Source organism: Anopheles stephensi, chromosome 2 (genome assembly GCF_013141755.1).
Source record: "Anopheles stephensi strain Indian chromosome 2, UCI_ANSTEP_V1.0, whole genome shotgun sequence".
Lineage (NCBI taxonomy): Eukaryota > Metazoa > Arthropoda > Insecta > Diptera > Culicidae > Anopheles > Anopheles stephensi.
Window position 1 is genome coordinate 88,084,501 of NC_050202.1, and position 24,643 is coordinate 88,109,143.

The following is a 24,643-nucleotide window of genomic DNA, read 5'->3' on the forward strand; positions in this document are numbered from 1 at the left end:
TTTAAGCGTTATTAGTGTCGCTGGTGGGCAAACATTCATTATGTGGGCTCTGGCGTGCAAATAAACACCGCCACGCTACATTGTTGCTGAAAGATTCTAAGCTCCCTCGCTCGCAACCGGACTCCAACATAACCACGATAAAGCATCAACAAATTTAACGTGTGATTAAAAGCTACTCACCTTCATTACACACCGGCCAACCACGCGCGTGCTCACCACCAATTCCCAATGATTGATGATACAAAGATAATGCAAATCCTACCGAAAGCGTTCTTAATCGGTCTACACTGGTCACACCCCTGCGCAGAGTTATGTGAATTTTATAAATCAAGCAAGACATTAGGAGCGATGTGTCGTGTACGTGTCTTTGTGGTCGGTCGGTTGCCGCCGATGTGACCACAGGAGTGTATATACAGCGCTGCATTAGTGACGTCTCATTTGGCCGCTGAACGTTCTAAACCACACACAGTTTATCTGAAATTTGAACCACACACCGGCGCATTCGCCCAACCTTTACCCGGTCGTTTGCTTTTGTTGGTGCAGTTCTTCAACCTCTCGGTGGTTTATTATCTGCAGACAGTTTTTGGCGTCTGTGCAGCCTTTTTTTGAGGAACAAGATGCGAGATATGACATGAGAAATATGGGTTATGAAGACGATCTATTTCTAATGTTTTCTGTGCAGTGCGAATTGCAGCAATTTAGGGGCATTGATAGTAGGCTTTTTAGTACAGAAGGGGTACTAATTTTTATGGATAATGGTGATTATTAAAATTTCTAAAATAATTAGGGAATGAATTTCACTCCAGAATCAACTGTACAATATAAATATAAATAATCAGGACATCCATTTATTAAGCGATTATTTTATTACCCATTACTATTTATCATCCCGCTGTTTTATTTGTTTCTTCTTACCATAATCCATAAAAATAAATATAGATGAATGAACGTCATCATTCAGGTCAAACCTATCCGACAATTCAATCGAGACATCAAACCCGTTTTGATCGGACCGCAACTACAAAGCGCTCAATGGCGCTATCTAATCATAATATGGCTTCAAAACGCCCGAAACAAACAACCTCCGACAACGATTAACAATTTCACACAACCATTACGGTGGTCCGCGGTCGATTCCTTGTAATTTAAACGGCGCCCGCAACGCCATCCGTCGACGACATTCGAAGGACCACCCTTGGGCTTGGTCCTTCCTAGTCACGAACGACTATTAAACCAATTTCTCCTTTTGCTTTCGAATGTAAATAACGCTAAACAAATCCTTTCTGGTGGTAGAGCCCCGAATCCTTGCCTGATCAAGTCTCAATCCTGCAAGGACGATGGTATTAAAATTTTATTTCCATCGACAGTCTTTCCCTCTCTCGACCTGCCTCTAATTTGTTGATACACACCCCTTCGAAAACGATTGGAAAGCGATCAAACGAACTGCTGGCTGGTGCGTCCTTTTGCGCCTATTTTCCCGAACCATCCTTGTTTCAGTCCAACTAACCCCTTTATGATCAACTTTTCTCTGCCGCGATGATCCTTGAACCCATAAAAACTGAGTTATTAATCTCTGCTGGAGGGTTCTCTCTGGAAGGACTGGAAAAAGGAAACCGGGTGGAATGTTTATTTTTATTTTTCTCGTAACGAAATATTGGTAAAATGTTATCCTTGCCCGTCGGGTCCGCTACGGACGGCACGATCGCTGCTAGCTTTTATCGCACTACGAAGCGTTGCGGTGCAAACCCCTATAATTACTTATCCGTTCCGATGTTTGCTTTACCTGTAGCGCCGGTAGGGATCTCGCACGCTACCCAATGTGTGTCGTGTAATCGGAACACCGCGGCAAACCGTAACTTGTGTTCGGCAGATCATTATTACATCACCGCGAGCTGTGAGTGCGCGAGGACGAGGAGAGAATGGTCAATCGAACGACAATTTTTTAAACAAACAACTCCTTCTAACTCACTCAGCTTGCACTAGCCTCGCGGGGATGACTCTAATGCAATGGTTTGCAGCTCGTTAACGGCGTTCACGTACGCGAATTGTTTCAATCATGTCATTTGAAGTTACGCTAGGTGTCGGTTTGACACGCAAAGGAGACGTGTTTGGGCGAGCTGGGCACACACTTGCTAATCGCAATCTGTTGCCTCACACGCAAAACGATGAACAAAGCGCTGCTTTTTAAATATTCAATTAGTTTTTACCTTTGACAGCCTGTAAAATTGTAAAACACGCCTGCAAAGCACAATTTGTTTGAACGCAAAGCAACCGTTAACCAAGCGTTCATCGCTAACCATCGAACGCGCTCTGCGGATTGCCTACTTTCTGGCGCCGAACGCTTACGTCGACATACGCTCGCTCGGGTTGGGCGTTGTCAACCAAGCGACCGGAAACACGCGTTACAAAGTTTTTTTTGTTTCGTTTATTTATAGACGCGTTGGGTCTTTGAGACCTCATGTGTTATCTGCTCTTCACGGGTTCGTTTTCTCTTCCGGTGCGTTTCTGTTGTGCAGTTTCTGTTGATTCAACTAGATATGAATTAAGTCGGAGAAGTAGAATCTCACTTTTCTGAAACTAAGCGATGAGACCACTACTCCACTTATTCCATATCGTGATTTTGTTCGCGTTCGCGGCCACCCGGGCGTACCGACACCACGGCATTCGATGAGTCACGGCTGATTTCACGCCACCATTCATGGGTATGAAGTAGATCTGACAGCATGCGGGAAGGCTCTGGCGGGAGCAGATGTGGCCCGAACAGGCTACGTACCTCACCTGCTCACCGAGAGCCTCGTGAAAACGTGGTCTGTCTACGATCTAAAATACCCACGATCGTAGCGTGAACGTGTGTGTGTTTGTGCTGTAATAGAAATCACTAGGCAATCCGTGCGTCCGATCTTTTACGCAGTTAAATCACTCACGTCTTATCAAAAGCACTGTCCACACTTCATCTTCAAGTCTCGCCATAATTCTCCAACGAAAAACCTCACACTCAGATCTTCAGATTGAACTTCAGAACACAATCAGGTTCACCTTAATGATAACACTTTTACCCCCATTTTGCGCCACATCAGCAAACCACTCAACTCGGTCGTCCGACCGGTAACACACCCGGTCCTGTCCACACTAAGCGATCCACGGTAATAAGAGCATTTTAAAATGTACACAGCTTTTATAACCGATAAACGAGTGTCGCTTGTGTCATTCGACCATCATATCGAACGGGCACCAGTCGATACGGCCGCTAAGCCCTCGTGTTCCGACGGCCGATAGAAAGAGACGGCGTTACGCGCGTTATCAACGGACGGACGGTTCAGGATCGCATCACCGTTATTATCACACGGGCCAGTCCCAAAACGGGGGGACTCGAATCGACCATTGATCGATAGCGAAATGGCGGCTGCCCACGGCAGTTTTCCGGCCGTGGTGGTAGTAGTGGTGCTAGAGAAGGCTCCCGATACGTTATCAATCGCGCCGGAGACTTGCGTACCGAAAAAAGGTACCAATACACCACCAGAACCCGGGCGACCGGGATTCGAAGACCGCAGATAAATGACTCAGTGTCGGTGTGAACGTGCCATCGATATTTATACAAAGCGCGTTTGTGTTGTGTACCCAATCCGTTCACGTTGGTGTACCGTTGCGGACACCTTTTTCTTCTGGGTTCCGACCCTTCAACCCTCCCTAGCCAACCCATCTATCCTGTGTGAAATCACCGATAAGGAAAATCGCTCAACGTCACCTCAATCACCACCGGCGTGGCGATCTTCACACCTAGTCCTCCCCTTCGTGCACGAATCACCTTTGCGAGGAGATATGGGATTTTTTGATCTTTTGTACGCACACCATACACTAACCCATTCGGCTCGGAGGGTAAGGTACACACGCACACGAAGTCACCAAACCCATTCCGTTTCCGAAAACTATCACACGATAAGAGTCAAGCGAAGAGAGGCGAGCATACCATTTTTTATGGTCCGGTTTTTTTTTTGTGGGGGGGATTATGATGCAACAGCATGAAACATACGAATTCTTCACCACCTTTTGCTGTTTGTGACAGTTTTAGCAAAGCTGGCTTATTTGGCATAGAACGCTTGGCGTTGCGAAATCAAACGCTTCGGCAGACTTTATCGACAAACGGTCGTACGATGCGTGAGATGTGTGAGGGTTGCGCCATGAGTTGCAGGTTTACAAACCGAGGCTTACTAATACATTCTGCCTCCTATCTAACACACACACACACACACACACACAAAGAAAACCACATCAAGCTAGTGGCATTGTCCTGCAACGTCCGGATTACATCAGGAACATCGTGTTGGACAGCGACAAGAACATTCGTTGGGATATTATCCGCGCGGGGTTTTTACTTGCTGCGGATGACCACTTACGGTAAGGAATAAGAAGAAAGTCCACCACATTACAAATCGGGTACAGTCATGGCATTGCGCAACTACGCACAGGTACACATTTTTGTGGAAATAGCTGGGGAGACTTTGGAGGTTCTCTTCTTCTTTGTTGGAAGGGAGCTTATCGGACCCCGAGCTGTACGAAACATTGGCCGGATGCTTGTGCAACGCGCTCCCGTCCTGGCAAGACGGCTACGGTAAATGCAAGGAGTGAAGCAAAGACACCAAAGCCCCAAAGATAAGGGGGCCCCGCTTGAGTTGATCAACCTTGCGCATAGCGCACAGCTACTCCTATCGGCAACCATAAATCGGGAACCGAGCCTTAGCGCTAGCGATGGTCCATAAATTCCATAATCTTTGCCGTTGCTCAGGTGCGAAAGCAGGCTGCCGCAATAATCCGCACAACCGAATGGAAGAAGCTTACCGTGGGGGGGGGTTTATTTTTGGGGATACTTATCGCGAATCATACTAGGAACAGTAGATCGCGAAAAAACGGGTGGATACGTTTCCAAGAAGTTATGTTGCGTCTAGGATGCCTACGGAGCAGGACGTGTTGATGGAATTCGTAGGAATTTCGCCACAGGATTTCAATCAAGAATTCATCCATCTCAAAGAGTCCGCAAAAGACAAGGCCTTGGAGGATGATCAAGAGAACTGGCCCACAGCATTCGCTGCTTGTCATCAACAATTGCAACATGGCGAAAATTTGATGAAATCATTCCAATAAAACTCTATCCGCGCTACCATTAAGACAATCCCCTCGCTTCTACCTAAAAGTCATGGACCATGTTTGAACAGACCCGCTAGAAGGTGCCTTCGTGTAGAACACCAACCAGCCAACCAACCAACAAAAAAAGGAATTTCTTATCGATGTACCGAATGATTGATACACAGCGCTACCATTTGTTTCCACCACCACCACCAAGCTTGCCCCAGGTGTGTGAGTTCCGCTAGTATTGCGCAGCCGGCCCTTCTATCCCTTATGTCTCCCCACCCGGCGGGACCACCCTTCGGCTTTCTCCTGGCTGGGCCACAAGGTGCACCTTAAGTAAACAGCGGACGCAGTGTACCTGAAGCGGCATCGGCACTGATAAGATAAGCGCGAAGCTCGTTTGCTTCTTTTTCTTCCTATCCACCACTCGATGGGTCGGGTGACGAGAGTTTCTGGGGTTTAACGGCCACCGAACCGAACCACCGAATAAAGATGACGATGGCTAGGAGCAGCGCGTGCATTGCTCGAAAACAAGGTACAGCGATCCGTCTTCCTGCACCTTCTCTAGTACTACCTGGTGCAAAGAGATGTTCGTTGCAATTTTAGCATTTCACCATGCTCGTTGTTTCAATTTCGATTCGGTACACGTTGCACAATGAGCGGGTTTATGGGTGGATTAATTGTGCCTTCGCGCGTCGATAAGATAGCTGTTCACAAATCAATGTAACCCTACCTTGAGCTTAATCTACCTTCGTACCCCGGTGACGGTTAAAATAGGCTTCGCCGAGAGAGATAAAGTGGATTACAGTTGAGTCCTCTTGCAGTTGGAAATGAATATTTTCCTGGATTATAAGCCAGGCCTTGAAATCTCCAGACTGTACCAATGCTACCGATCACCTGTCACATGTCCGTTTTCTATCTGGTGTCTGGTAAAAGGACACTAGGCGTCTAGAGATGGTATGAATCTGCGTCATAGCAGTCATTGTGATATAGATTCGGTTCCTGAAGGTCCACGTGATCGCATCGGATCGGATTTTCCGCATAGGACAATCTTCCAAGCTGATATCTCCAGCGTTAAGTGATACCTTCGCTACATGTCTCAACTTCATCTCCATTACTCGTCATTTTTCATTTATTTCGCTGTCATTCGACGAAAAAAAAAACATCAATACTCCATCCTACGGGAGAGCGAAAACATGTACAGTAGAACGCGGGAAAGAAACGACGTATAAGACGGAACATCAATATCAAGTGTGAAGCGGGGCCCGATCGTTGACGCTACACAAAATGCAAACCTACCACAGCCAGCTTCCAGCAAGCACCGAAGATGATCGCACCTGAACGCACCCTAATTTGGCACAAATTTACATCCGATTGCTTCTACTAGCGAAGTGTACATCCATCTACCATTTGTGTGATTTAGTTGCAAGCGGAACACACATTATCCCGAGCCCTTCCGTTCGGGCTCGAGAAACCCTAAACTACGGCTCTTCTTCAGCTCATCGTTTCGTTCGCCGCTGCGGCGAAACCGGTTACAAATAGCCTGTACACTGCCGGACTTCTTCAGCGGTTCCTCATCACCATCGCCGCGTTCCGACTCTTCGCCCACTCGGTGCCGCACCGGAGATCCTAGGCTCTGCGCACTGCCCATCTTTGCTGCCGCCTCGCCACTTATGTCCACCATCAGACTCTGCCGACAGAGTGCCGAAATGGCGTGCATCTTGCTGAGATCCTTGCTGCTCCGTCGAAGCTTCACCTTGCGCAGCTTCGAGGCGAGATTCGATAGACCTCCGAACCGACTTCCGCTGCTGCTGGCGGCGATGGATCCTCCGGCACCGGCACCCGTCACCCCGGCAGCTGTACTTACCGTGCTGAGACTGTGTCGTGAAATTGAACCTGTTGCACCACCGTCCCCATCTACACACGACGATCCTGACTCGTTACGGCGCAATGTGAGGGATGCGTCTTGATGGACACCAATCACACCCGCACTGGCACTCTTCATGAGCAGAGTAAGCTCTCCCTCCACCACACTGGACGACGCCGTGCTAGTCGCACTGATCTGGCTAATGCGATTACTCCAGGCCTGTTGGTCTGAGCTGACCGAACCGACACCTCCCGTTCTATCACCTGTTGGAGCCCGCAAGAACTCTTCCTTCGCTTTCTTAATCTTCAAGGCACGTTGGGTTAGTGGTACCAGAATGCTACGGTTCTCCTCGAGTGGTGTCGTTGGTGCGGATCGCGAGAACTCCGTTCGTTGCTGTTCGAGATTTAGCCTCCGTCTTGCGATCAACCTCGGACTGGGTGGTTTGAGAGCTTTGGACGAGATCAACACCTCTGTAGCGCACTCTTCGTTTGGAACGGACCGACACCGGCTATACTTTTCCCCCCGCGTAGATCCCTTCTTCATACTGCCCGTGTTCGTCCCAGTCGCGATCGGTGATTCGGTACGTTTTTTGTACAACCGCTCCTTCTTGATCGTACCCGTCACGTTGGACGCTGCCTGACACGACACATTGCTCGAAATGCTTGGTGAACTCTCTTTCGCAGCTTGCTGCTCACGTGTCCGTTCCAACCGGGACAATGTATCACGCCTTCGCAGACTATCACACGCTGGGAACGTTCCAAGCTCGGGAGATGGTTCCTTCTCGACGGGTCCTACAGCTAACTCGCGCTCCTGTTCCCCCATCACGTTCTTGCTAGTTCCCTCGATCTTGCTGGCACTGAACGATTTGATTACCCTCGTACGATCATCTCCAAACCCACCGCCAGCCGCACCGTTTGTCCCTCGCGAACCCAACGCGCCCTCCTTTTCCTCTTCCAGCTGTTTCAAAGACTTCCGCAAGCTACCGGCACTGGCCGATTTCGATAGCTGTATCGTTTCCTGGTACTTTTCCGTCTGTTTGCGCACACGACGATCGAGCACCGGTGATCGCCACGCTACTGGAGAACACGACCCCGAACTGTGCGGCGATGCGCCTCCCTTTTCCGTCGTTAAACGCTGATTGTACTTGGCGATCATGAGCCGGATGTTGGGCGAAAGTTCCTTGTTCGGTGCTTTCGAAGCATCCATCCGCCGCTGCATGCTGGGTGACTGTGGCAATGGTGGTAAGTTTGTAACGATCTTCTGCTCCTGACTGGGTGCCAGCACAACACTCACCACCGTTTCCGGTGCATCGTTTCGGTCCGAGGCACCGGATCCGGACTCTAGCTCCTGACTGATGGCAACCTGTTGGTTGGTACTTCCCGAACCCAACAAGCCGTCATTATCGACTGTGGTGAAGATTTTACGTTTCGTTTTCACCAGGACGTTTGCTGTGCAGGTTACTGCCGTCGGTTCAACCACAGTCGGGTGCGTTGCTTCCAGCAGCTCGACGCAAGTTTCCCGTGGTGATATAAGCACATCCTCGCCTGGTGCCATTCCGATGGAAGCGTTTTGTGGCTGTGGCCGTTCCATCTGTTCGATCTTTTGTCCCGGTTTTATTTTCAACACGTACACCACATCCTCGGGAGCTTTCTCGCCACCAGCAACTGCGGTAGACAGCTTTTCCGTCGAGTCCGAGGCAGATTTTTTCGCTCGGCTCGTTTTGCGCTTTGTCTTGCGTGGCACATCCAGCACATAGTTCTGTGGACTATCGTCACTGTCGCTCTCCGTTTTACTGCTCTGACGCGATCCCATCCGCTTGATGCGTGCCTTACGGCGACTTCCGTTGCTGAGGTTTCGTTGCAGCTTTTTACCGGCTGTGTCGCGAGGTTCTTTCTCGGGTGACTCTTTGCACTGGACGGTTTGCTGGACCTCTGGGACCGTTGGTGTGTAGGCAGACGAATCGGGTGACTGTGAGGTTAGAGGAGCTGGTTCCGTTTCCGAGCTCATGGGAATCCGATGCACCGACGGATTGGGCTGAACCAGCTCCACGGTATTGACCCGCACGGCATTGCACACAAACGTCGGTGTTACGTTGATCGTTGCCATGCTGCGGAACGAGTCGTCCGTCCGCTGTATCGACGATGTTGCCTGAGCTCCAACGGCCGGTGTAATACTGATCTGTGGTATCTCCTCATCCTTCCGGCCGTTCGCATTGGCCGTGGCGTACTTCATGTACGAGTGGAGCGATTTCTTCAATTCGGCCACCGCTCCGTTAATGGTTTGCACGTTACCCAACACCTCACCGGCGTCCTTGAGCGTTCCGTCGTCGAAGCGATGCAGGTAGCGAAGTATATCGAGCGCCAGGTCCTTCATGTAGGCAAAAAATGCAATACTATTCCGTGAGCCCGTTTCCACGAACTCGGGCAGTGTGGCGATCAGGGCGCGCAGCACGATCTTCAGCCGCCGCACCTCGTCCCGATCTACCGAGTCCTGTTCGCTCAATCGTATCAGTAGCTTGGTGGAGTCTTTCAGAATTGTACTGCTGTTGCTGGAAGGCCGTGACGCATAACCAGACCTAAGGAGAGAAGCGAATTTAAATCTCAAACCATGCACAAACGTCTTCGAATACTTACTCTTTAGATTTCTGATTCACTCCTAGTGAGCTCGATTGTCTCCGTTCGTCCTCTGACAGTACCGGCATCAGGGGATCAGCCACCTCGAGCACTTCATCCTCAACCTCCACCAAAACGGCTCCCGGTTCTTCTCGTTCCGCAGACAGTTCCAGCTCGGGATTGGAGGATACACGTCGATTCGAACCACTGTCCTTATCGACATCCTTGAGCTCGTCCGCATCGTTTAGCGAAAGACTCGACGGTTGGTGCGATATTGACGATGCGGAAGGAACAGGCGCTATACTGTCCATCGATAGCGAACGTGCTAGTGCTGGCGATTTCTCTCCTGCAAGAGAAAAGCAAATCTTCATTCACAAAAACCATTTGCCACAGGATTACCAACCAACGGAAACCTACGCTTGTTCTCCAGCACGACGCCACGCGTTTCAACTACCACCGGCGCATATCCCGGATGTAGTAGCGCTATCGTAGACGCCTCCGGACCAATGCCCTTCGCCTTTTCCCATTCGAACAGCTTGCGAGTAAACTTGCGCGAAATTCCCTCGAACTTGATGAAACCCTTGGTGGTCTGTACCACCAGCTCCTTCTTGGGTGCTTCCGAGGTGGTCACGAGTGCCTTGAGCTTGGACAAACCTTCCGCTTTCGGTTGATGCTGTTGATGTTGCTGGGGTTGTTGCTGTTGCTGGTGTCGATCTTTCTCGAGGTCGTCGGACGTTTTCGACTTCTTGACCACACTGCCGGACGCTTTTGATTGTTGGCGCTTCATCGAGGATCCACCGTCGCTGGAACCTCCCTGGGACGATTGTGTTGTGTAGGGCGGGACTTTGTTGGCTGCCTTCATCTGCTTCCATTCAGCTGAAAGGAAAGCAACACCTGTGAATGACACTTGCGAGTTGGACTAATTTCGTTAACGTTCTTACATAGTTTTTTCTGGAAATCTTCCGGCAAATCCTTAGCATCGGGCAGTTGCTTCAATCCTTGTCCTTCCAACTTTATCTGTCCCGTTTTCCACAGCTGCCAGTCGGTGATCGGTTTTTTCTTCGTGTCAACGATATCCTTGGACACGCCTGGCTGATGCTTTAAGAGAAATCGGTAAGGAAACTGTACCACAAGACTCTTCAACCAAAACAACCTCTTTCAGTACCTTCGTGCGCCATTCGTTGAGTTTCTTCTTAAAGTCCGGCGTCAGATTGTCCTCGACGATCGGAGTCGGTTGTGATTTGGATGTGCTGGCTATGCCATGAGCCCCCGAACCCTCCTCCTTCAGCAGCTGGTTCACTAGAAGCAATACTTATGGGAATATACCAACCGCTACAATTTTAAATACTCCCGGTCTCACGGAGGTTTTTGCATTACATACTACCCTGCCATGTCTGTCTATACTTACGAGGACTGTTGTTCAGCAGGATTGCTGCCGGTCGTATACGTTCCCATTCCTGTTGCTTGGCATCAAACTCCCGCTGCAGCTTCAACTGCAGCTCCTGATACCGACGCTCGATTTCTTCCCGCTGTCGCTGCAGCGTGCGATGTTTCGGCGAAGGTCTTCGCTTCGGTGTGTTCTGATCCGACACATCTCCGCTCGAATAGTCCGGCTCGACCAGCTCCGCCACTCGCTCGGTACCTGCAAAAAAGCCAAACTGCTTGCCGGACGGACTGGCGGGTAGGGATCCCTCAGCATCCAGCGCCACTCCAGCGTAACTTTTACGCTTGGGCGAATACTTTGGGCCAGGTGATGAGGACAGTGACAGAGCCGCTCCATCCGGATGTTCGGATCCCGAGGCATCGACCGAGTCTTGCCCTCGGGAAAGGGTGAGCGGTTTGGGGGGAGATTTTCTTAGCTTACTAATACTGCTACTGCTGTTAGCGTTTGTGTTGGTGCTGGTGCTGGGTGCAAGCCCATGCGACCTTGTCTCTACCGGGACTCCTTCAGGTACGGATTCAATATCAGGTATGTGTTTGCTTTTGCGAGATCCACGGCTCGTCCCGGGTGCGGCCAGTGATGCGGTGGCTGTGGACGTCGTCCCCGGCGGAATACCTTTGTCTCCGCTACCACTACGACTCGTTCGACTATCGGTGGCCGCGCTCGCCGGTTTCCAATCGCCATCCTCTCCGCTGGAAAAGGTGGCCTGCGTTCCCGGGATGGAACCACACGGTGAATTCGGACCGCTCGGTGCACTGGTGTCACCTCCGGCTGCCGATCCGGTGGCAGGAAGCAGCAGGAAGGTCGGTGTCATCGCCGATGATCGATGTCCGGGTGACGTTTGGCTCGAGGAGAATGAATCGGAACGATCGCGCTGCATCGTCATCTCGCAGGCATCCATCGATTCGCACGGGCTTGCCTCCCGACTGCAGCCGACACTGTTCGAGGGTTTGGCGTCCCGGCGCGACTCATTCGACTTCAGCGATCCACGGTGATTTTTCACAATACCCTTCACCTTGCTCCAGGCAGATTTATTTTTGTTCTAAAAACCGACCACACAACGTTAGCTCAGTCCTGCCGGGAAACGATGATCTATACGCACCTTCTCCATCTGGCGAATCGGTTCGAGAATAGCTTCCCCATCGAGCGATCGGGATCGTCGCGCATCTTCCTCCTGGCTGCTCCGCTCCGTACTCTTGACCGAGTCCCGCTTGCCGTCTGAAACGTGAAGTGCACAGAGACAGCGTGACACCAGCGAGTCTACGACGATCCTCACAACCCACACTGTCACGGCGACACGCTGACGAATGGATTCGTCTGGTAAACAATTAAGCAAATTGACGGTGACCAACGCACATCGGCGATCCACGTCGCGAACGCGCCCATGCACGGACAGTACGGTTAACGCCCGGGTGGGGGCCTATATTTAGCACACCAGATCTACAATCTTCGCTACCCACCGAGAACTCCAAACTCTCGATCACTCTCTCGCTCGCACTCCAGCGCATCGTCAACCGTCGGTAGGATCGATACGTCGATCGTGTCCAAGAGAAGCGCGATACTAGAGACCTAGATGTTGACCCAGCTACCACCAAGCGGACCGTAACCACTCCCTGCCGAGCCGTAGTCTTACCAGCAGAAATTCCAAGAACTCCGGCAGTCCCTCCGATACGGCTCGGCGTCACCCCATCATCGTCGTCGAGTGCGCACAGGACCATATGTTTTCACTTTCGAAATCATTCGCCATTCGCCACACTCCCCAGCTCCCTCATCCCCACACGAGTCGTGATCCTCATCCCCTTCACGCAGTGATTAAACTTCGAAGAGGAAGCCGGTTCGTCCCTGGTCGACGGCAGTGGCGGCGACGGCGGCGTCGCGAGAGCGGTTCATGCGTTTGGATTCCCAACTTTACGACTTGTTTACTTTGCGCTTAAACTGTTTATACGCGTTCGTGTGTCTGTGTGCTTTTTTAGTGCGATTAAATGATCGTTTTCGTCGCGGTTCGGTTTTGCAACATGACTTCTCTTCTCCTGCTTTCCCCCAGATTTCTTGTTCCCCAGGGAGGCTAGTCTGTGATGTTACATACTCTCTTAACACTTAACGGAATCAGCCACTCTTATAAGCATTTTCTAAACTGTCACACTGAGCTGAGCATTTAGATTGCTAAAGCCAACCCGATCAGCATCCTGAACAGAGGACTGGTTCCTAGCAAAAATGGGCAGGAAGTCGTAAAATCCGCCCCATCTTTACTCAGTGGCACCACACACACACACACCCTTCCAATTCCATCCCAGATTGAATCCTCGGCGATTCCAAACGGCTTTGAACATTTTCTACCAATGGCGGGAACGGCAATCGTCATATTTATTTTCACTTACTGCGGAAGCACGTTTACGATTTACGCAAATTCTCCGTACACCGAAGAAGCGTTCTTTGAAGTACGGCGAATGCTGCACTCGCACTCGGTGTGGCAATGTTTTGAGTAAGAGTTTTTTGAAATTAATTTTCCAACAGCTTCAATTCCGTTCACTTAAAGACTACCCAGCGCAATTACGCATATCGTCCAAGGGGTAACGAACACGTGCCTCTTCATCGCTCGAGATCGCTCGCATGTGCCAATGTGGATTGACGTGCGGTAAGCAACACACCCCCACACCCCAAAGAAAAAAAGCCCGCTTTCATTCAACTCTGGCATTGTGCGGTGGTTTTCGCGCAGGTCACGGTGATTATGGTCCGCGCGAGGTGCGTGCGCGTCTTGGCGGGTTTCGTCACCACAATCGGAACAGCGGCAACGCCTCATCCTTGGACTTTCGGAACCACGTTCTTCCACTTGGGTAGAGAGGTTACTATTTTTACATGACATCTAGAGCACACCGTACGCATCATGACGCAGATGAACTTTGACATCCTAGACATATCGGCTGAGCGCAGAACAAAACGTGAAGCGGCAGCAGAAAGGGCGTCCCCATTGGCATAATACGCCATTAGGCGCACACATCGATCAAAAGCGACGGACGGCCTTTCAGTGGGCGATTAATGCGATTTATTTATTGATAGAATGCATTCCTCTGCTCACTCGCCAATGCGAATGCATTTGGATGGTAAAATAAACAATCGCGCGATGGATGGAACAATTACACTAATTGTTTCGCAATACGATTTGCTGTCAGACGCTTCCAGTGTGCTGAATGAAATTCTTCAGGCTTGTTGAGACCTTCTTACAAGGAAAGATCTAGGTCAATTGGCAAATTTTACACGATTTACCTCAACGTGCACACGTGTGTTTGCCGTCAGCCATGTCACAAGCAAGAAACTACTCGCTTCACGTCATCGCCATGCCATGTCTTATCGCATCTGGTCGGCTATTGCCCCGTTTTCAAATCGTTATCAGCTTACGTGCGTGGATTGACACCAAATTTGGTACGTTTACTTTTAAATGTTTGCTTTGGTAGTAGTACCGTCTAGATACTACTAATCCTACACTAAACCACACACTACCACTCCACACGTGCAGTCACATGACAGCTCGAGCCTGTGTAAATAGATCGCGTTTGAGGAATAAACATGCCAAACTGCCCGCCGGACAGTGCGAGAAACATTAAGCTACCAAAACAACTTCCACGAGGAAGGTGATGGCTTCCCGCAAACTCCCGCACCAGACGTGGCCAAAGAACAAATCGTCCAAACCCATATTTCATCTTACGCGCTTTTGTGTCATTGCGCCGCAGATTCGACGGTGGTGACAAATACCGTCAAAAAGTTCACGTCCACGCTTTAGCAAAAACAAACGCACCATCGCCCGGTGTCTGCTTGCAGCTTGGTTTATGTTATGCACACACACACGCTCGCGTAGAAGAACCGAAAACGAGAAAAAAAACAGCGCCCCGATAGCGGAACTACGCGGTGCGAAAAATAAATAAACATAAACACACACACACACACCCCGTCGTCTCGACTGGCTGTCTGTGGCCACCAATGTCCACGGGAACCGATCTTCGCAAAATCGGACCTCGACTAAGAGATTAAAGCGGACCCGAGCCACCCGAGGGAAGATCATTTTGCAAAAAGAAGAAAAGAAAAAATGGCATCGTCCACATTCGGCCACAGAGACTGGAAGCGCGAACGTCTATTATGCACCAAACAGTTAAACATCATCAAGTCCTCGTCAAGGACTCACGGCTTCACCATATCTCTACCGAGCCGGCGATCTTCGTACCATTAAAACCCAGTTGAAAAATCGCACCACACTCCAAACGGCCGTTTGTTTTTCCACTTTCCGCAGTGTGTGTGTGTGTGTGTGAGAGAGAGAGTCGGGAGCGGGAACCATGTTTGGGCGTGTTTTGGGCCAGCTTGACATCGCTCAAAGCAAAAACACACACACACAGCAATTTTTCTGCACTTTTGCGATTTTCCTCCTGCGGTCGAGAAGCGAACGAGCTCTTGCTGCAGGAGCGTTATTTATGGCCCCCGGTGGGGTGGGAAAATATTTCTTTCCACTAGGCCCATTCCGCGTTTTGATTTACGAGCTACGTACTCCACGGTACTCCCGGGACGTGGCCAGTGGTGGGCGCGGTGACCGACCAGCCAGTCGTACTCTACCTAGCGCCAGTACACCCCGGTCCGGTCACGTGGAACAGGATGGGTGGATTCGGAAAAAAGTGATCATTATCCACGCCATTTTTGCCACCGGTAGGGGGTGGGGGGGTGGGGGTGAATTTGTTCACCTTCTCCTATTACCGGCCACATTTTCACACGTTTCTGACTCCAGTGCAATGTTTCCTCTAGGCCGGCCTGGTGGAGTGTAAAGTCCATTTGCTGCGTGCGAGATGTGTGATCGCACAAACCTCGCACTGAAACAAGCAAGTCTGGAACAGTTTGAAGAGCACAACCCGCGGCTGCAATTGCGTAATGGTATGTGCTCATACTCCCGAAATTGACTGTTAATTCGTTCGTGTAGCAATTTTCCCTAAGCAAATAAGCACACTGGAGGTCAAACGTACCAAGCTGTATTCCTGTGCCCATTTACAGTCTGTTCAACAAGAACATTCGCGTAGCGTAACATCAACACGCGAGATCGTGCCGTCGATGCATGGTCCTGAAATAATGCAATTTTGAGTTGGACGACTGAAGGAGCACCACATTCTCATTTTTCCAATTGGCTTAATGACCTTGTAGGTCATGCCGTTGGCAGTCCAGTGACGGAGACGGTTGTGGTGCCTATCTTCACACGACAGAACCGGAGATCAAATCCTATCCGGACCGTTCACTCGTAGTGAGGACTGAATATCTAACTACGTGCTATTAGTAGTTCTATTAAGTCATTAAATGGCCGGCATGACCTAGCAGGTCGTTAAGCCAAGGCGAAGAAGAAGATCCTTGGGGCCTGATGACTTACTAGACTTATTTATGCCTTGTAAGCTGACTTCCAAAAATGATACAAATGAGATTGGACACATGGTTCTACTATGTGAAAGATTGACCCCTCATTCCCCTAATCCCCAATATTTTGTTCTAAATGATTTTTTAGCTCATATTTATAATACGGAGTCTTTAAATTATACTACCTGCTATATTAAGATGTGATACCTGATATCTGATCGTACTGGTCTCGATGATTTGGCCAGTCTGGACTGATAACCAGATATCCACGGTCTGATAAAAGCCATGGCCGAAATATGGATATCCAACATTAGCATACTTTTTTAGTAGAAGCGGCTACTAACTGTCAAAACGTCAAAATTCAAATTGACAGTTAAAGTTGTATCGAAAACAAATCAAAAGCTTGTACTTCTTGCACTACTACTTCAAATTCACCAAACACAGGTCTAACTGTAGATAAAAATAATTCCACCAATATTTTCTTCCCACGATCATGCCCTACCACCTCCAAATGGTTTCCGTCTGCAATCTGCCGCCTATCAGCACCGAAACTGGCTAGCCGGAAAAGGGCTTTTCAACGCAACCGCCCGCACAAGTACGCTCTCGCGCCAAGATCGCTATCCTACATGAACCATACGGTTTCGGAATGGCGGGCAATTCAAACAGCACCAAAAGCATCATAAATTATGGCGCACAGTAAAATGTGTTCCCTCTGCTTTGGATGGCGATTTAGGAAGATCGCATAATTTCCGGTGCCGACATGCTTTTATCTACTAATCGCCGCAGGCGAAACATACTCCATGCTCGCTAAGTGGTACTCACCATTGTTGTGGAGAACGGTGGCCGCATTGTTCGATCGATCTACGACATCGCGTTAAGGAGCGTTATGAGTCTTGGGCCACCACTACTTCCTTTGCTTCCTCCGGATAAACATCCCCGGTTTCGGAAAATCTTGATCCCGATCGTTAGATACCCTCTCGAAAGCACCCGCACTCTCTCTCTCTCTCTCTCGCGGGGAAAAAAGAAATCCAAGGAAGTGTTAGGTGATGTAAACCAGAACACCAGCACCAGTTCGCTGGATCGCGATCATCGAGATCATTTCTGTGATTATTTTAAGCTTGTTTATTGTTTCCCTCTTCGAACCGAGCAGCTTTAGAACAATCCGACCCGACAGTCGGCCAGGTGAATTATAAAACCGCATCCCGCCAACCATCTTTGGCTGGTAGGAAAATTCATCCTGTGGTACGCTGCTTCACGGCACAGGCAGTTTGACCTACTTTCGCATTAATGATGCGCTGTCGGGTGGTGTCAATTGAAAGTAAAATCACCTGTTTTTCACCTTCCCACCGACTGCTCGCCGCCAACGCCGTCCAACGCCCGCTTATCTGCATAACGATCATCGCTGCTCCATCACTGACTGGTGCTGGTGCAACACTCGCAACGCCAACAGCACTAGACGCGGTCGCGGAAAACTGTCAGAAAAGCGGACCCATATCTCTCCGCGTACATCCCACACCAGTGTATATCGGTGTGCGCGCTCTTGCCTTGCCCTGTGTCGTCTTGCGTTTTTGCTGCCTACCCGCAACTGGCGGTAGCGGCGATGCAAAGTGCAAAGTGAGCCCCGCTGGCGGCGAAGCGAATTGGCTGGTGGTATGTTAAAAATAGCGCGATTATGTCATAGCATATCTTCAAGCGCGCACCCCAAACAGCCAAACGTGGCCATCCCACCCAGCAAAGGTGGAGTCAGCTTCTTTAGGCCGACCCGGTTCCAAATAACAACCGGAGGTACAACAAGGTTTCCTGCCATGGCGCTCTTGGTCGCTTCTTCCTGCAGTTGCGTCTACGTCAGGCGAGTGGAAACCACCCATTTTCCCAGTTCGCACATGAACCCGGAACCCTTTTGTCGGAACGCACGCAATGCACACGCGTATCGAGCACACACACACACACACTCGTCATCCGGTGGCTTGCTTCGGTAGCGTTCCTGCCCGTTCTTCGTCCGGGATTATTTTTAAACCCATTCCAACAAGCGCCACCCTGCCCACCTCATAAGAGCCCTAGGTGTTCGGTCAATGCCGTTCGACAGCAGCAGCAGCACACCACAATTGTAGACGCTCTCTGTAGACCGGCACGTCGAGCGGCAATGCACAATTACGTCAGTGAAACCAGCGCGAATGCTTTGGGAACCATTCAGCGACAGTGCAGCGACTCTTGACAATTATGCTGCTCCTTGGGCGTGGGGCTTAGTGCGGGTGGGGGTTTGTTAAAAATGCTCGTTAAACATGCCCCCATTTACCCTAGTAGCATCCACACACACACACACACACACATAGGTCGCAATTCTAACACCCCAGAGCTCCTCACTCTACAGGTGTTGGGCGGTGGATTGTGTGTAGCACCGGAGCGGGCGAAAGAGTTTTAAAAATAACCACCAAATTCTTGCCACGCTCCATACGATCTCGGTATTTTCGGTACGTCGGTTTGCGGTTTGCCGCAGGGTGAAATGCGACCGAGGGGTAATACACCCAAACACTAGACAGCACAGCGCGAGAAACCACAACGCCAGCCAGGATACAAACAGGTGACGTAGTCGAGTGCATCCTGCCGTGAGTGAAGGTGAGATTAAGGGGTTACCTAACTTTGGAAAACCACTTCACTCGGCTGGTGGGGGGAGGGGAGGGGGGCGGTTGGATTAGTCCGCTACAAGTACCACAAGTGTGCTTGACGATCCTCTTAAACATTGAGCCTGGACTTCACTTAAAACCTCCACCAAGGAAATGATCGTTACTCGACCTCCCTAACTTCGACTACCCAGGAAATGCTGTGCGCTTCCTATTCTGGCCCTCAATTACGCACTCGGGGCGGGTTCCGTGCGCCAGCTTTATGGCCTCATGATTTGCTTTTGACGCAAATCACACCCCAATTGAATGGCGCGTGGCAATGGCGGCGCCGGCGGGTAATGAGAGACCGGAGTGTAACATTAGTAACCATCATCCTTACGGCCGATACTCTAAACAAACCTCGGAGCCGTATGGAAGCTTTCTACCTTCCCCGATCCATTTCGCTCAAGAAAAATGGTGGATGATCTGTGTTTAGGTAAACCCTGTTTTCAAATGTCCAGATTGATCGAGGACGAATCTTCAATCTTTCCACCGTATTAGCTTGTAGAAGTCGTTGTTTGCCACTAGAGACTAGACACTAGGCTAGACTCCGAGCCATCTACTAGTACACACCGCAAAGATTCAATATGGCGTGACGCCTTTTAGGGACGATCGGATGGGATCTTCTAGTAGACAATCAGGAAGAAGAAGATGCACATCAATAAATTCCACTTTTAATTGTTTCTGCCAAACTATAAATCTTCAGAGCATTCGGAGGGGTATGCCAGTAAGTGTTCGGGACTCCCGTGGTTCTGCTTCTAGCCTAGTGACAACCAACAGCGAAAGAATGTTTACTAGTGATTTAAATGAGGATCATATTCCGTTCTAACCATCGCTGCTTGAAGCACCGAAAAAAAACCCAACCGCCAAATATAAAACCCGGCAATAACTCAAATAGAGAATTTGTACGTGAGTGTGTTGTTTTCCACCACGAAAATAGCTTCAAAACCAGTGCAATCAAACCTTCTCCTCTCGCTGGTATCAAAACAAACAACGCCATCATCCTCGTCCCCACACTGGAGACCCGCGTCCGGAGTCACGATCCTGCCGGAAAAGTGCACCAACTTATGGCATTGGAAATCTCTCGCCATTTTCCTACCATTCCCGTCCGTTATTACGTGCGAAAGTAGTTGCGTGCGCTAAAAATATGCTCCAGTGTGTGTGTGTGTGTGTTTGTGGTGTGGCATTCCCTGAGTTCCAATCAAAACCGGTGCCGAACTGCCGAAGGATTGTTTGCAAAGTTGGTCCGCGTCAAGTCTTGACCGCTGCACCGTGCTCCGTCGCCAAACTCCACCCAAAATGTAAGCAAACGCTCTATTCACGGCCCACGATGTCGTCCAGCCGCCACCGCCCATTGTATTGAAGCTGGAAGCTCCGGTAGCGGAATGGCGGCGAGCAGAAGAAATAACAAAAATGGCGTTTTATTGCACTTACGTCTTTCCCGATTACTTCCCGAGGCGCCACCGTTGTCTTCGTTCATGTCGGTAAGGTTTTCGGCCGAGCTGGCCAAGCTGTTCTCACCCGGCGTCCCGGGGGCCGATCCCCCGCTGACTACGATCCCGGACGAGGAGCTAAACACCGAGTCGCCGGAACTGCCGACGCACGGTATGGATGGCACGCGCAAATATCTGGAATATCGATACAGAGATCGTGAGGGAACCTCTGCATACAACCACCGACACCGATCCCGCACTTCACCGTTCCCTCACCTGGCCACCTCATTGTTGACCGGTATCATCATCGCTTCGGAGCTCTTGATCTCGTTCGCTGGCAGTGCGCTGGTCTTCTCCCACTTGAAGGCCGCCTTCACCTTCGTCCATTTGGACACCTTCGGCTTAAAGTCGGACACGGCACTCTGACGCCGCAGCGGATAGTTACGACCGCTGCTCTCTTTGCGATGCAGCTGGAAGTTGGTGATCTCATCGTTGATCACCGATTTGCTGCGCTCCCTGCAGAAAGACAAACGGAACAGGGGGAAAATCCACATTACCAAAGACACACCTAACGTGACCTGAGCGACTGAGCGGTAACCTTTTCGAACTGCTGCGCTTGCTGCTCGCCGAATTACCGGCGGCCAGGATCGTCTCCAGCAGTGCCAGATTCTGCTCGATCTCGTTGTCCAGCAGATCGTTATCGGACGCGTCCTCCGGCAGCCCACCGCTACTGATGATGAACGATTCCGGATCTTTCGCAATCTACGGTAAGAAAGACACTCTAAGCATTCAAGCACTCAGGCACATCACGTCCACCCTTACATACCGCGATCTGCATCAGCTTCAGCTTACGCAGCGTTTCGACGTTCTTCAGCTGCCAGTGCATGCGCATGTTCTGCTCCTGTAGCGTCAGGAACTGTCCGATCAGTTCGTGCAACCGATCCAGCTGATCGATCGCATCCTTGGTGGACAGTGCGGCAGCCACCGACGGACCAGCACGATTCAGCAGCATCAGAAACTCGTTGGCCGACTCAAACCCCGGCTCGTTCGCTGCGGTCTCCTTCGGGCACCCGGCACTACCGGTAGTGGGTAACGATTGGGAATGCCCTGGACCGGGTGGCTTCTTGGTAGTGCCTCCCGTACCGGAACCAGCATCCTGTGGTGGTGGTGGCTCACTTTCGCACAGTAACCGCAGGAACTGAGCTTCTCGCTCCCGGTACGTAAACAGACGCTTGAACGGGTCCGTTTCCGTGTAGCTTCCGGTACAGGCGGATGCGTCCCATGCTGACGGCGTAGCGTGCGACAGTCCATCAGCGTTGGAGGCCGGTGTCGTGGGATCCGGTGGCGGTGTGGGAAGCGTTTCCCGTCTCGTCGAATGCAGCGGCTGATGATGCTCACCGGAACGTTTGCGATGTGCTTTCACCTTTTCCTTCTCCTTCTCCTCCTTCCTCTCCATAGGGGAGTGTCGATCTTCGAAAATATTTCACACAGATCTTACCACGCTGCTCACACTGTTCACACTTGCTTTCTCTCTTTTTTAGCGCTAGCTATCACTGCTCGGGCGATCAAGTAACCAAAGCAAAGTCAAATTAGATTCCCGTGATCGAATACGTTGCCGTGGAAATACACCTCGATCTTGTTCAGTTCCTGTAGTTCCAGTTTAAATAGGTCACCTTAAAATGTTGACGACGCTAGAGATTCGTTACTCAGTAACTGTAGCAATTGGCGGCATTCTGAGGTCTAATTATCCAATAACTACTCTGAGTTGGGACACAGTATCCAGTATGCTACGAACTGCCGGTCATATAATCAAAGTCATAGTGCAACTCTTGACGAATAACAAATTCTTGATATTGACCTTAGAAATCCATTAGAATCCTGATCCATTTAGTGAACGAAAAGTTCTTCTAGAGTTAGTTCTAGAATATATCCAATTACTACCGTTACTGAGAGAATCTTCAGGAGTCACAACAGGGCCATCAAAAATACACGTGTTGCTCTAAAACTGCTCCACAGGATAATCCTAACACTACAAAAACCACATCTCTTTGTCGAAATTGCATGCTACTCAGTTCCGCTTTCCAAATCTTGAACCAAGTCTTATGTCCTCTCGTGTGCCGTATACGCGGCAGAATGTTTACATTCCGTGGCCGTGTGAGTCACGCACATTATCGAGTCGGTCACATGCTGCACGGAGAGTTACGACCGATCCGCCTGTCGTCAGCTGCAGCTGTTCGGCAGCCACCGGTGAGGACCAGCGGCGCGCGCGTGCTTATCGTTTGAATTTCAAGACCAAACGGGCCTCTAGCCGCCGATGAGCTAGTAATGAGCGTTTATTCTTACACAATTGCCACGAACTGCTTAAGGGTAGACAATTTAAACGCTCCCGATCGTCTGGCCCCATTTAGAGCAACACTAATTGAGCGGCTTTGCAATTGAAGGCATGTCAACTACCCACCGTCAATGCTAGGGATAATCACTCTTGGAAGCTGGAAATACACCCCAGGAGCGATGTAGGAGCGATCCAATTAAGTCGTGCACATCCGTTTCGGTACATCAGCCGATGGACGGTGCTGGCGAACGATCAAGAAACACCAGGCTTCTCCATGACCTTTTCACGATGCACGATCGTGTCATAAATATATGGTTGATCTTTTCCGATCGTGGCGTTCGCTGAGGTGATGAAAAGCCGTAAAGCTCCACTCAGTCGAGTGAGGGAAAACTCGTTAGACAATTCCCCCTTTTTCGCTTTCAACGGTCCATCATCTACCGATCACGTCACGTTACACTCACACGCACACGCTCAGGGTAGCTGGTATACAGATAGCGTGTGTAGAGCTGCACAAGGAACACGTGCCCGTCGAGGTACGCCATTACATCGCCAAACTGTCTCCGTAATCCTCGCCAAACCGCTTCGCCCCACACAACACACACACATAGCGCCGAGCAGAGCGGCACAGGGACAAACGCCTGCACACGGAACCACTTGATCGCGATCGTTGATCGTTTGTTGCCATTGCCAGTTCGCACACACAGTTCGCCGTCTTCTACCCCGAGCGGGCACACATACTGCCACAGCGGCGAACAGTGCGGTTTCGGTTCGGGATTGGTCTGCCTGCCGGACGGGTAACATTCCGTTGGCTTTCGTTGTTGAAATAAATCTATCCGGTAGCGAGGGGAAACATATTTTTTCTCACCTTTTCAATTCTAAACTTACACACAATCACACGTTTCACTGGCCCTTTCACTGCTATTGGCGGGTGTTTTCTATTGCGATAGCTTTTTTTCTCTCTCTCTCGCTCAGGTACACACTACACTACAACGGCCACTGGAGGGTTTTACGGGTGTACAGACTCACCCTCGCATCTTCCATCTACACAGCGATCGGGTTTACGCAGGCCGCACTAGCAATGTGCTGGACAGGAGGGCGGCGACATCGATCCGCAACCCGGAACACATCATCGCGCGTCTGACCGAGTGTCTGCTGCATCTGTACACGGTCGATACCACCCGTTCGGAACTGGAACGGAATGACCGAATTCTGGCAAAAGCAGACAGACACGTTTATCGCGCACAAAAAGCAAAACCCCGTAGAAACGCGCGGCCTGTGTGTGCTCGATGCGAGTGTTTAAAGCGAACAGCGCAACCACCGAATACGGTCCAACAGCACCGTTCCGGCGGTTGACCAGCGCGGCATCAAATGTGACCGCGCACGCGCCCAGCGCCGAACGAATCGCGCGAGATCGTGAACCGCACCGAAACCGAAGTTTTGTTGCACGGGCACAGCGCACCGCGAGCAAAAAAACACACAACAACGACAAAGTAAGATGAACCCCCGCGGTACGCGCGAGTGGCAGGAGGCAAATGGAGGAAAAGGAAGAATGAATGGTTGATGGGTTGGCGGTGATCGACGGATAAAGGTTTGGTAACTAATGCAACACCGAATGGAACAAAAATGGTGCAGATTTAATAACGCGCAGGAAATGAAAGCTTTCGCGGAAACGGAAATCAAGGACACGGTGGTCCAAACTGTGCGTCTTCACATCGCAAACGTTCCCGATCGACTGGTTCCGAACGGTCGATCCGGTACGATGGAAAGCCGACCCACCCGGTTGCTAGGAAAATTC

The 24,643-nt window shown here is 50.4% G+C and overlaps 1 protein-coding gene and 1 long non-coding RNA gene across 8 annotated transcripts; both read right to left on the reverse strand.

Annotated features, from left to right (window-relative positions):
* Positions 1–1,280: 1,280 nt before the first annotated feature.
* Positions 1,281–5,262, reverse strand: LOC118505105. Its single transcript, XR_004905384.1, has 2 exons — positions 2,925–5,262; positions 1,281–2,863 (listed from the first exon to the last, which is right to left on the reverse strand). It is a non-coding gene; the product is annotated as an uncharacterized LOC118505105 (long non-coding RNA).
* Positions 5,263–6,238: 976 nt separating this feature from the next.
* Positions 6,239–24,637, reverse strand: LOC118505032. 7 transcript variants are annotated; one of them, XM_036040256.1, is made up of 12 exons: positions 23,875–24,637; positions 21,343–22,069; positions 21,115–21,278; positions 20,793–21,032; positions 20,518–20,711; positions 12,147–12,262; positions 11,012–12,086; positions 10,769–10,914; positions 10,545–10,701; positions 10,021–10,479; positions 9,625–9,949; positions 6,239–9,566 (listed from the first exon to the last, which is right to left on the reverse strand). In XM_036040256.1, the coding sequence occupies exons 2-12, from the start codon at positions 21,970–21,972 to the stop codon at positions 6,566–6,568; spliced, it is 6,507 nt and encodes a 2,168-aa protein (XP_035896149.1). In that variant the 5' UTR covers positions 21,973–22,069; positions 23,875–24,637; the 3' UTR covers positions 6,239–6,565. The 7 variants fall into 7 exon arrangements, with proteins under 7 accessions (XP_035896149.1, XP_035896148.1, XP_035896153.1 ...); XM_036040255.1 differs by having other exon boundaries at positions 23,734–24,637; XM_036040260.1 differs by having other exon boundaries at positions 10,769–10,902; positions 23,714–24,637.
* Positions 24,638–24,643: the final 6 nt, after the last annotated feature.